The 12,469-nt window shown below is 45.9% G+C and overlaps 1 protein-coding gene across 3 annotated transcripts in view; it reads right to left on the bottom strand.

Moving 5' to 3' along the window:
• The window catches only part of INSR (insulin receptor), a 130,920-nt gene that overhangs the window by 45,407 nt on the left and 73,044 nt on the right, over positions 1 to 12,469 (bottom strand). For all 3 annotated transcript variants that reach the window (XM_084764473.1, XM_084764472.1, XM_084764474.1), the window contains exons 3-6: positions 10,230 to 10,551; positions 3,104 to 3,252; positions 1,732 to 1,876; positions 247 to 461 (exon numbers count right to left, since the gene is read on the bottom strand). In XM_084764473.1, the coding sequence (XP_084620599.1) occupies positions 247 to 461; positions 1,732 to 1,876; positions 3,104 to 3,252; positions 10,230 to 10,551 (831 nt within the window). The remainder of the gene's footprint in view (positions 1 to 246; positions 462 to 1,731; positions 1,877 to 3,103; positions 3,253 to 10,229; positions 10,552 to 12,469) is intronic.

Genomic DNA, 12,469 nt, shown 5'->3' with positions numbered 1-12,469 from the left:
CACACACACACACACACACACACACACACACACACACACGCATATAAATATGCATGCACATCCACACATATACACGCACATCCACACATATGCACGCACATCCATATATATGCACACATATATATGCCTACCTTTGGTATTTTAAAACTCCTCTCACAGAAAGCTGTAGCTCAACAACAGACAACGGCACCTTCCCCATGGCTGACAGAGGGCAGCCACTCAGGACATAAAAACGAAGCGACTTACAGGATGCCTGGTCCCCATTGGTCTTCAGGGCAATGTCATTCCTCTCCTGGCGGCCCTTAGTTCCGGAAACTTCTTCCATCTTGTGAATCTCTGACAAGCAGAGTTTGGGGTTGTAGTGGAAAAAGAGCTTTCCCTGAGTGATGGTGAGGTTGTGTTTGCTCCAGTCCCAGAGCTGCCTCAGGTTCTGGTTGTCCAAGGCATAGAAAGAATAGTTCCTACAGAGACACACACACATGCGCATCACTAGTCGCCCCACACCCTATCTTCTTCAATGTTAAGATAGCAGGTGCCACAAAGTGCACTCGGTGGGTTGTAACTCTGTTTTTAAAAACAAACTTGAGAGGGAATGAGGCTGGGATCCATGAGGAGTAAGAGAAATGCATGGGGGTTGATTGTGATCTAAAATACTTTACATGTACAGACTCAAAAAAATATCTTTGGGAATATGGAAAACAAGGAAGTTGACAGATTCTCATAGTCATAAAAGTACAGAACCCTCTCCTAGAATCTCCCAATGAGGGACTGGGGCTGTAGCTACGGGATAGGGCCCCTACCTAGAATCTCCCAGTAAGGGTTGAGGGCATGGCTTCAGGGGTAAAGCACCTGCCTAGAATCCTCCAGTGATGGGCTGGGGATGTGGCTCAGTAGGAGATACCCTGCCTAGAATTCCCCAGTGAGCGCCTGGAGGCATGGCTCAATGGTAGAGGGCTTGCTTAGCATGCACCCAGCACTAGACTCAATAGCAAAATAAGAAGGAGAAGAAAGGAAGGAGCTGGAGAGAGAGAAGAAGGCAAATTGACGGAGGATGAAGAGACAGAGGGGAGCAGGGGTTGTCATCAGACTGGGTTTGGGAAGGGGGAAAATTAAAGACACATAAACACATGAGCTGAAACCAGGGGAAGAGCAAAGAGGTCTTCTTTACCTAACAGGCATGAAGAAATGCCAGGAAGCTGCAATAAAACAAACCATCTGGTGTAATGCATACCAGACCAATACCATGAATATATAGCCTTCCCCGGAAGAAAGACGAGGAGGAGGAGGAAGGGGAAAAGGAGGAGAAAGAGGAGGAGGAGGAAGAGGAAAAAAAGGAGGAGGAGGAAAGAAAAAAGAAGAAAGAGAGAGAGGAAAATAGGAAGAAAGAAAAAAGAAGAAAGAAACTCTACGTTTATATATATTCTTGGTGACTTTACTAGAGTTGAGTTGAGCTTTGGAACATGAGCATCCCTCCAGCAGGTAATGAGTGGGGAAGAGAAGCACCTGGACCTCCATGATGGACACAAAAGTCATTCCCTGTGTAGCATGTGAATGGGCTAATAGTTCCAAACTGTCTCCGTGTCCCCAACACTGCTAGGCCCATCTTTTCACCTAAACCCTTTATGTTGCAACTAAACAATTCGCCCAGTGAGCCAGCTCCCCATCCCTATGTTGTCCTAACTCATGAGTTTCTTGGCTGGCAGCCGCAAGCACAGTCTCAGGTTCACCTACCCGATTTCCAAGGTCTCTCCTCGAATCAGATGCAGCTTCCGGAAGAAAGAAAGTGACACTAGAGCATAGGAGCGACGGATTTTTAGGAAGCCTGAAATTTCTTCAATGAGGCCAAGGTTAGCCTCCAGCTCAGCTGCCAGGTTGTCTACAAAAAGGAGACAACATTCATGAATTTTTTATCCTGTGTGTGTGTGTGTGTGTGTGTGTGTGTGTGTGTGTGTGTGTGTGTGTGTGTTCCTGCCTACCTGTTAACCCAGCATACAGGATAGGATATGAAGGCAAGAGAAGTAAAAGTTGAAAGTCGTCTGGAGCCACATAGTGAGCTTAAGGAAGATCTACAATACAGCATGCTTGCTTTTTTTTATTTTTATTTTTGAAATAAAGTCTCATGTAGCCCAAGTTCGCCTCAGATTTACTATCTAACTAAAGATAACTTTGAACTCCCAATCTTCCTGTTTCTACTTTCCCAGTCTGGATTTCACCAGTATGCCCTCGTGTCATAGTACTGAGGACTAAAAGCCATCAATCCATGAACGCTGGGCAAACACTCCACCTACAGCCCTACCCACAGCGAAGTTTTGTTTCGATGGTTGGTTTTCTTGTTTGTTTGTTTTGTTTTAGCTTAGGGGTTTTTTTCTCTATTTGTTCTATTGGGTCTCACATAGCTTAGGTTGCCTTCAGACTCACACTGAAGCTGAGGATAAACTTGAATTCCTCCTACTTCCCTCTCCTGAGTCTGGGATAACAAGTGTGTACCAACGGACTTGGTGCCTGTTGGTAAGAATACAGATTCCCAAGGCCATTGAGATGGCCCAACAGTAGTTAGGAGAATTTGTTGCTCCCACAGAGAACCTGGGTTCAGTTCCCAGCACCGACATGGCAGCTCACTACCATCTCTAAATGCAATTCCGGGATATCAGATGCCCTTTTCTGGCTTTTGGGGACACCGCACATACACAGTGTATATACACAGAGACAGACTCATACATATGAAATATAAAGAACACAGATTCCTGGTGCAGATTAGAAAATAAGAATTTTAGGCAGGGGTGGAGTCAGGAACTTTTTATTTCGGATTTTTGGGGCAGTTCCTGGTATGAGTCTCCTACTCAGAGGACCAATGAAAGATGTGTCGTTTGGTTGCTTGTTGTGTTGTTTTGTTTCTGTAAGCAAGATTATGTCTCCCAGGCTGGTCTGAACCTCCTAGATTCACGCAACCCTCCGGCCTCAGGCTCCTGAGCAGCAGCTAAGTGCACAGGACCCAAGTGAACATGGCCATGAAAGTTGAGAGGGAATGTGTGGAATGCTCTGAGCTGCACACTTCCCTGTTCACAGATCACAGGAAGTGGGAGACCCTCCTGGGAGTACTCACTGCCCCCTCGAATGTTGATGATCAGGCTGCCATTAATCACAGTGCACCCTCGGAGCTCCTGGGCAGATGTCACGGAATCGATGGTCTTCTCGCCTTCAAGGATTTGGCAGACCTTAGGACAGGGTCCCAGACATGGGGTGCACATCAAACTGAAAGTGGAGCAGAGATAGAAGAAGAGATCAGCGAGGTGCATAGGGTTCCCTCACCCCACGATCTGGCAGATGGCAGGCTTCCCAGGGACCCAGCAGCAGACTTAGTCCATTACTCTAAATTGGATGTGCTGAGCTCAGTGCTTGTCCTAGTTACCTTCAGCTGTCAACAAGATACACCTTAGAGCCATCTTGAGGGAGTATCCGCTGAGAAACTGCCTAGATCAGATTGGCCTGTGCCCATGGCATTGAGAAGTTGACTGTTGATTGACCTGGGAGAGCCCAGCCCACTGTGGGTGGCACCATCTCCTAGGCAGGTGGGGCTGGACTGTGTAAGAAACCTAGGTGCACATGAGCCAGAAATTGAGCCAGCAAGCATCATTGCTCTATGGAAGTGGTTCTCAACCTGAGGATCATGACCCTTTGGGGGATCACATATCAGGTACCCTGAATGCCAGATACTTATATTATGATTCATAACAGTAGCAAAATTACAGTTAGAAAGTAGCAAAACAATAATTTTATGGATATTGGTCACCACAACATAAGAAATTGTATTAAAGGGTTGCAGAATGTGGGAGGTTAAGAACCTCTGCTCTGGTTTCTGCTTCAGATTTCTACCTGGCATCCCTTGGTAATAGACTGTGACCAGGCTGTATAAAATGAAACAAAACTTTTCCTCCCCTAAGTTGCCTTTAGGCAGAGTGTTTTATCGCACCACCACCAACAACAACAACAAAAAAAATCACAGATACACAGCTCCAAATATTTGAAACCAAGTATGTCTTCACAGTGGTAATGAGAAGCCCATGGCAATATAGGATGAAGAGCAGGATTCCCAAGCTATACTCAATACCAACAGCATCTCATCCCCAAGTTGCCACAACCCAAAATATTCTCAGACATTGTCAACTGACTCTCACAAGTCTTAAAATAGCCAATTATCCACTAAAAATAAATAAATAAATAAATAAACTTTTAAAAATCAAGGAGGGCAAGGGGAAAAAAACTCACTGTCCACGGTTTGGAGATGTCTCAGTCAGAGGAGTGTTTGCTTCACACGCATGAGAACCTGAGTTGAACCCTCATAACCCACATGAAAATGCCAGGCCCCAGCTGAAGAGACAGCTCACAGGGTAAAGGTACGCAGCAAAGCCTGCCAACCTGAGTTCAATTCCTGTGACCCACAAAGTGAAAGGAGGGAACCGAGTACTGCAAATTGTCCACTGATCACCATGTACTCACCATGCGCGTGCACACATACACACAATAATAATAATAATAATAATAATAATAATAATAATAATAATAATAATAATAATCAAATGTAATAAAATATTTTCTTAAAAATATCAGACATGCTGTTATATGTTGGTATTTATGTGGATCGTACGTTGGTTATATTTATGTTAAATACATACTGGTTATATTTATGTTAGTTATATGTTAGTTATATTTATATTGGTTATAGATTGGTTATATTTATGTTGGTTACATGTTGGTAAGACTAGAACTGAGGATGAGGTGGCCTCCTGGGGCTTGCTGGTCAGCTAGCTTAGCCTAATGGGTGAGCCTCAAGCCAGAAGGAGACCCTGTCTCCACACAAGTGGGTGAAACTGAGAGAGTATCTGAGGCTGTCCTCTGACCTCCCTACACCCGCACACACACAGTCGCATGCACACAAACATCGGCACACTCATATACATACATAAGCGCACACAAAATATTACTTTTCTGGTGTAAGAACCTTCCTTCATCTCCCATACGAGGCAGGCCAGACAGTGCCACAGCTCTCCAGTGCTGGTATGATAAACAGCAGCATGCCCAGCTTTTCCCAGGGATGCTAGGGACCAAGCCCAAGGCAGCGCTTTGCCAACCGAGCCATCTCCCCAGGGACTCTCTTGGAGTCTCATCCTGTAAGCACAGTTGACCACATGATAGAACTCTATGTCCATATGCATGTGCAGATGCGTGTGTGTGTGTGTGTGTGTGTGTGTGTGTGTGTGTGTGTATTTGGGGGTACACATGCACACCTTCCTGGAGATCAGAGGTCAACTTTTGGGTCTCATTCTTCAGGTGCCTTCTAACTTGCTTTTGAGCTAGAGTCACTAACTTGCCGAGTGGCCTGTGCTGGCTGGCCAGTGAGCTCCAGGGATCATCCTGTCTCCTCCTTCCCAGCACTGGGTTCATAAGTTCGTAAGTGCATTCATCATGCCCAAATTTATTTAAAAAAAAAAACTTATGTAACTTCAGGTGACTGAGCTCAGGTCCTCGTACTTGCCTGCTGATGGAGCTATACTCCAGCCTGGGAAGCCTGACATTTTACCTGCCTCTCCTCTTCCTAGAGGACACAGAATATGAAAGCCTCAACCATCAGATTGCACAGTTGGTCCCAGGTGGGTATAGGGGATATGTACTCCCAGCATTCCAGTGACGACACGGCTCACTAGCTATAGGGCCTTACCACCAAGCTGACTTCAATCCCCAGAGCCCACGTGGTAGAAGGACAGCACTGATTCCCAAAATTTATCCTCAGACCTCTACATGTGCAATTGGGTTCCCTCCCTGATAAATAAATGCATTAATAAATAAAATATATAAAAATCCGAGCACTTGAGCGGCCTCAGCAGACAACACTGCAGGCACTGCAAGTTTGAGGCCAGCCTGCTCTGCATAGTGGACACTGTCTCAAAAGAACAAGAAACTCCCAAACAAAACAAACGCCTATAAACAGCAACTTAGTGCACACGGTCGGTCCTTCTCCTGACTGCCCCTCAAGGTCTCTAAACATCCACTACAGGTACCTCAAATGAGGTCCTCAGTATGTAAGCGTGCTGGCTGCCCAAGCGTGAGAACGTGATAACAAATCCCCAGCACCCATACTTGTTAAAAGTCAGATATGGCACCACGTCCTGTGAGGAGACAGACAGAGAGATCACTGCGGCCTGTGTCCAGGTGTAGTGAGAGGCCCTGGTTCAAAGCAACAGGTGGAGAGGAACAGAGCAGGGCCCCTGACATTGGCCTCTGTGCTCTGTGCAGTCACAAAAGGGCAGGAGCACTGTGCGCCCACTGCACAATTTCTCACTTTGTTGGTTTCAGTTCTGAGTCAGTCTAGCGGAGCATCTAAACTTACAACCAGCTGCTCAGAAGCGTGAGTATTCTGCGGCTCTCTGAAGCACAGCTGATGTCAGAGACCAGGCAGTCTTAGAGGGCACTGAGTCTTGAATGTGTGGAGCTTCATACTAAACCCAGGAGGCTGCAGCATTGTACAGACATCTGGGCTGGAGATGGACAGCCAAAGAAGGGAGAAAGACTATGGATAAGTACCCCTTACACACACACACACACACACACACACATACACACACACACACACACACACACATACACACACACACACACACACACACACACACACATACACACACACACACACACACACACACACACACACATACACACACACATACACACACACACACATACACACATACACACACACACACACACACACACACACACACACACACTGCAAACTGAGCACGTACCCCAAATATCTGGTTCCTAGGGGAAAAACCAAATCCTATTGTTCTGCTAAAGGAACATTAGCAATAAGCGACTCCTAAGAACATTCTGCCATACCCGTAGATCATCGTCTCACTCAGCCATCACCAGTGAAGCTTCGTTCTCCCACGGCTGGGAACAAAACCAGAAACCTCCACCTGAACAATGTACAGAGTCATTATCTTGGCTACTGTGAACATTTTTTTAAAATGCCTTTTATTTCAATCCAACACCTTTTTCTTCTTTTAAATGTGTATGTGTCATGTATGCATGTGTGGCCCCATATGTGGAGGCCCATGGCTGATATTGGATGTCTTCCTCAATTGCCCACTTTCATATGTATGTATATATATACAAATGATATATGATAAATAGATGATAGATAGATAGACAGACAGATGATAGATGATAGATTTGTGTGTATATCCTTGTGGGGTGTGTGTGTGTGTGTCTGTGTGTCTGTGTGTGTGTGTCTGTCTGTGTATAACTGTATGAGCATATACACATCACAGCATGTAGTATGAAGGTCAGAAGATAACCTTTAGGAGTCAGTATTCTCCTTCTATGGGTCCTAAGGTTTCAAACTCAGAAGGTCAGGCTTGGTGTCGAGCACCTTCACCTGCTGGGCCATCTCACCAGCCTCCATCTTACATCCTCAGGTAGCATCTCTCACTTGAACTCATACCTCATCAGTTCAGCTAATGAAGACAGACAACCTGCCCTGGGGACCCTGTCATGACCCTCTATGGCTAGGATTACAGCTGGGCCACCACACAGCCTGGCATTTACATGGGTTCAAGGGATCTGAGTACCTGCTTTCCCTGGTGGCTCATCTTTCCAACCCTAAAGTCAATGCCTCTTAAACAAAAGTCCTGACATCAGTCCCAAATCATTCCTAAAAACTGAAATGGATAAACAGAACGATGTTTCCTTTTTCCCATCTTCCTATTAAACCTCCTCCTACCCTCGAAATGAAAAGAATTTTAAAAGTCCCATTCAACACAGAGACTGATTTATAGTGGTCTATTTGGGCCAACAATACTTGTTGTTCTGTTTCTTTGGTATTTTTTTAAATAAATAATGAGCAAAATAAAACATATTGTACTTTCAGGTTTCATAAACACCAAAAAAAAAAAAAGAAAAAGAAAAAGAAAAAAAAAGGTTCACAGGAGCTAAAATAAAGATTGTTTTCCTTCTTACCCTTTCCACCCAGGGAAATAAAATTTCCCACCCAAATCAAAACACTCTTTTGCCCTCTCACTTGGCTAGCACCCAAGTCTGAAAGGAAGAATTTTGACGTCAGCGGGTCAGTTCAAGGCCTTGCAATGTGCGTCTGTTTCTGATTTGGTTTTCTGCTCTTTGCTGAACACCTCCCGCCCAACCAACCCCTCCCTTTTCTTAAACCCTAACATAAAAACCAGGAAAGAGATTTTTTTTTTAATGACAACTTGGTGAAGGTCTCAGGCACTAAAACATCCTATCCAAGAAGCTAAGGCAATGAACAAAAGCACCTGGGGTGTGTATACATAGGAAGCCTGACTCACCACCAAAAAGAGGAAGCCCTGTTTCTCACCCAAGCGGTAGGAAATGGCTTGATGGTGCTGATCTTGGAAGGGCAGCCAAGGCCTGGGAACAGTGCAGACGGTGCAGGTGTGAGTCTCTCCCTCCTTAAGACAGTGTGTCCCCAGCTTGTGTTGGGGTCAACTGGGGTAGGACACAGACAACACAGCTACCTTCCTGATATAACAGGGATTCGCTGAGCTGGGGGTGGCGGGCAGGTGAAATGAAGGAATTCCACCCTGGTCCGTAAACACAGCACTGAGAAGGGGGGTACTCAGGCAGAGAAAAACTTCCCTTAAGATTTAGTCCGTCATCTAAGCCCAGGACACAAGCAGCACTGAAATGCTGCTGAGAGCTGGAAGGTCACTCAGTTGGCAAAACACTTGGCATGCAAGCGCGAGGGTCTCGGTTTGCTTCCCCAGCACCACATAAAAAAGCCAGGGCTGAGACACACCTGTAATGCCAGCGCTGTGGAGGCAGACCCAGGAGGAGCCCAAGCTCTCCATCCGGTGAGAGACTAAAGTGGGGCCTGGGGACATGGCTCAGTGGTCAAGAGAGCCTGCTGCTCTTCCAGAGGACCTGAGTTCCATTCCCAGCACCCACATGGAGGCTTGCATTCACCTCTCAGTTCAGCTCAAGGGGATCTGATGTGCTCTATTGGCCTCCTCAAACACCTCCGTGCACATACAAACACTATATGCATATATACATACATACTCATGAGTAAAAATAAAATATTTCAAAAACTAAGTAAATTGGAGCATGATTAAAGAACACATTCAACATCAACCCACTGGTCTACATACACACACACACATACATACACACAAACATGTATCCACACACATGAAGATATACATACACATATACTCACCTGCAACATGTTCCCAACTACATAAACAAATACACACACTACACGTGCCCAACTGTACACACACAAGTGCTTATTTGTATATACATGTGTCCACATAAGTAAACACATAAACACATACACACATACCCATCTTCACATATATGAATGTATACACACACATATGCACACCCACCCTCACACACATGTGCCCACGCATTAACACATAAACACACATGTGTGCACATATCCAGCTGCATACAGAGGTGCCCACACTCATGCACACTTCATGCATTACATGTGCACATGAATGCACACACACACACACACACACACACACACACACACACACACACACACACACCTATCTGTGCATACACATGGCCCACACACATAAACACATACAGAATTTTTGAAATGTAAGTGGTGGTTATCAACAGCAACCTCACTGTTCATCAGTGCACTCTGTTTTAGCACAGGGTTTTGGTTTTTGCCTACAGCGGGAGGAGTCGGGGTAGGGGGTGCGGAATTTGTTTCTGGGGTTCTGTTTTGATTTGATTTGTTTTTGAGACAGAGTCTCATGCAACTCAGGCTGGCCTCGACCCCATTATATATCCTTGCACTTCTGGCCCTCCTGCCCCCACCTTCCAAATGCTAAGATCACTGGCATGTGTTGCCAAGCCTGGTAAACTCAGTTCTGGGGAACACATTCTAGCTAAAGAGCTACATCCCCAGCCCCTTAACCTGTTTTGTTTTGTTTTGTTTTTTAAGATTTATTTATTTTATTTATTGCATATGAGTGCTTTATCCGAAAAAGAGGGTATCAGATTACATTATGGATGGTTGTGAGCCACCATGTGGTTGCTGGGAATTGAACTCAGGACCTCTAGAAGAGCAGGCAGCATTCTTAACCACTAAGCCATCTCTCCAGCCCCGTCTTAACCGGCTTTAAGCGTATCATCAGCTTCCGGTTCCTTCTCTGAGACCCTCAGCCAGAACTCACTTGCTGGAATTCATGGTATAGCCAGAAGGACACTCGGGGATGCACTTGTTGTTATGAATGACGTATTGGTGGCAGCCAGGCTTCCGGGAGTTCCTGCATTTGTAGTGAAGGTCTTGGCAGAAGCTGAAGTTCACGCAGCGCCAGTCCTGGAAGTGGTAATAGGGCGGCGGGCACGTCTCCACACACCGACCGTCCAGGTAGAAGTTGCGGCAGGCCACGCACTTGGTGGGGTCATCGGGCTCTGAGCAGTTGCCCAGGCACTCCTTGTGGCAGCACAGGCCTTCGGCTGTGCAGCCGTGTGACTTACAGATGGTCGGGCAAACTAGAGACGAGAAGGAAAAAACAAAACAGCTGGTCAAGGACTCTGTCCAACTCCTGTCTGCACAGACCCGCCAAGCAAAATAATAACAATAACAGCCACACTTAATCACGGCTTGACACGTGCCTGGCCGGTCTGTGAAAAAGGACAGCGGCCCCCAACTTGGCAAAAGTTGAACAGTCACATGAGGGATCAGAGGGCAAGAGGCCTAGCACACAGCATTTGCTATTCCATCAACTTCAGACGACTCACAGAAAGCCAAGGAACCAAACCCTTGGCTAGAGACACAACGTAACATGCTATTTAGTCATGGCTCCTAATGTCCATACAGTCTGTCTCTGAGACAGCAACAATAAACAGTAACTTCCAGGGAACACATACTTTTATTTTTTTAACCCTATACCTAAGGCCTGGAGAGATGGCTTTAGTAATTGCCAGCACTTGCTGGCACCCACGACAAGCAGATAGTTCACTTTCCTTCCAGCTCCAAGGGATCCGATGCCCTCTTCAGGGCTTTGCAAGCACACCTTCATGTTGCATACGCACACATATAAGTAAAACTCGAATATTTTCTGAAAGCGCCACACCACAGCTAAGATGTGGTCATGTTTCCATCATTTGTTTTAAACGTGATTTGGTTTGGATTTCCTGTGTTTTGGTTTGGTTTGGTTTGGTTTGGTTTGGTTTGGTTTGGTTTGGCTGCTTGTTTTGTTTTGTTTTGTTTTGTTTTTCAAGACCTGGTTTCTATGTATAGTTCTGAACTCGATTTGTAGACCAGGCTGGCCTCAAACTCACAGAGATCTGCCTGCCTCTGCCTCCCTGAGACTGCTGGGATTACAGGCGTATGCCACGGTGCCCGGCTGATTTGTTTCAATTGTAGGTTGATACAGCTTTATTTATCAACTTAATTGCTTACCTATTTATTTACATACTGCACTGTTGGGAATGGAACCCAGGCCTTGTAAATGTTAGACCTGGTTCTTATTACTGAGCTACACCCCAGGCCTCATTGATGGATTTTAGGTAGGGCTTCTACAATTGACCCATGGTCCCAAGCCCCCACTGGGGGATTCTAGGCAGAGGCTCTACCTCTGAGCCTCACCCTCTGCCCTTATATGTATTTTATTTGGAGACGCATTCTCATTAAGTTACCCAGGCTGTTCTTGAACTCACTCTGAAGTCTATGTTAGCCTTGTACTTGCCATCCTCCTGCCTCAGCCTATCATGAGGATACAGGACCTGTAACCATTTCAGGCTCTGTTGCCACTTGAGTGAGGGAATCCTGATCCTGAGGAGGAAGGAAGCCCTCCAGGGGAGATCACAGCCTGCACCTCAACTTTTGGCTGGAAAAGCTTTCTTGTTTGATGTCACTGAATTCGTCCGTAGGAGGCTGGCCTCTACCTTAGCTCCTTCCACCAGTACGTTCTCCCATTATCTCATTGTTCAACACTTCCTAAGTATCATATATATATATATATATAAAATCCTTTATATATTTATTTCAAAGGACACAGGCATAAGCGTGGAACCGTGTCATCAATACCAGAGGACAACTTCAACTGTCAGGCCTCACGTTCTACCTCGTCTCTCCTTGTTCCTTACAGTGAGGTTACAGACCTGTGCCACTGAGCCCAGCTTTGCATGGGTTCTGGAAATCGGAACCCAAGTCGTCACACTTGTATAGCTTGACCCAGTGAGTCGGTCACCTCTCTGGCCACCTCCTACCCGTCTCCTCATTGCAGTCCCTCGCTTCTCAGGCTGCTTGTGACCGTCTTGGGCTTGTTTGACTCTATGTGGTCCTCAGCCATGTGCCTGATCTGCCCTCTAAGCTCCTTACCTGTACACTCTGGAGCAGAGTTGTAGGAACAAGATTTCTCCCAAATTCTCAAGTTTAACTCTCCCAATACCAAGTGTGCCCCAG

This window comes from Acomys minous (genome assembly GCF_964271855.1).
Source record: "Acomys minous genome assembly, chromosome: 16".
Lineage (NCBI taxonomy): Eukaryota > Metazoa > Chordata > Mammalia > Rodentia > Muridae > Acomys > Acomys minous.
Note: the sequence above shows the minus strand (reverse complement) of the source record. Positions and strands in the feature narration are given on the sequence as shown.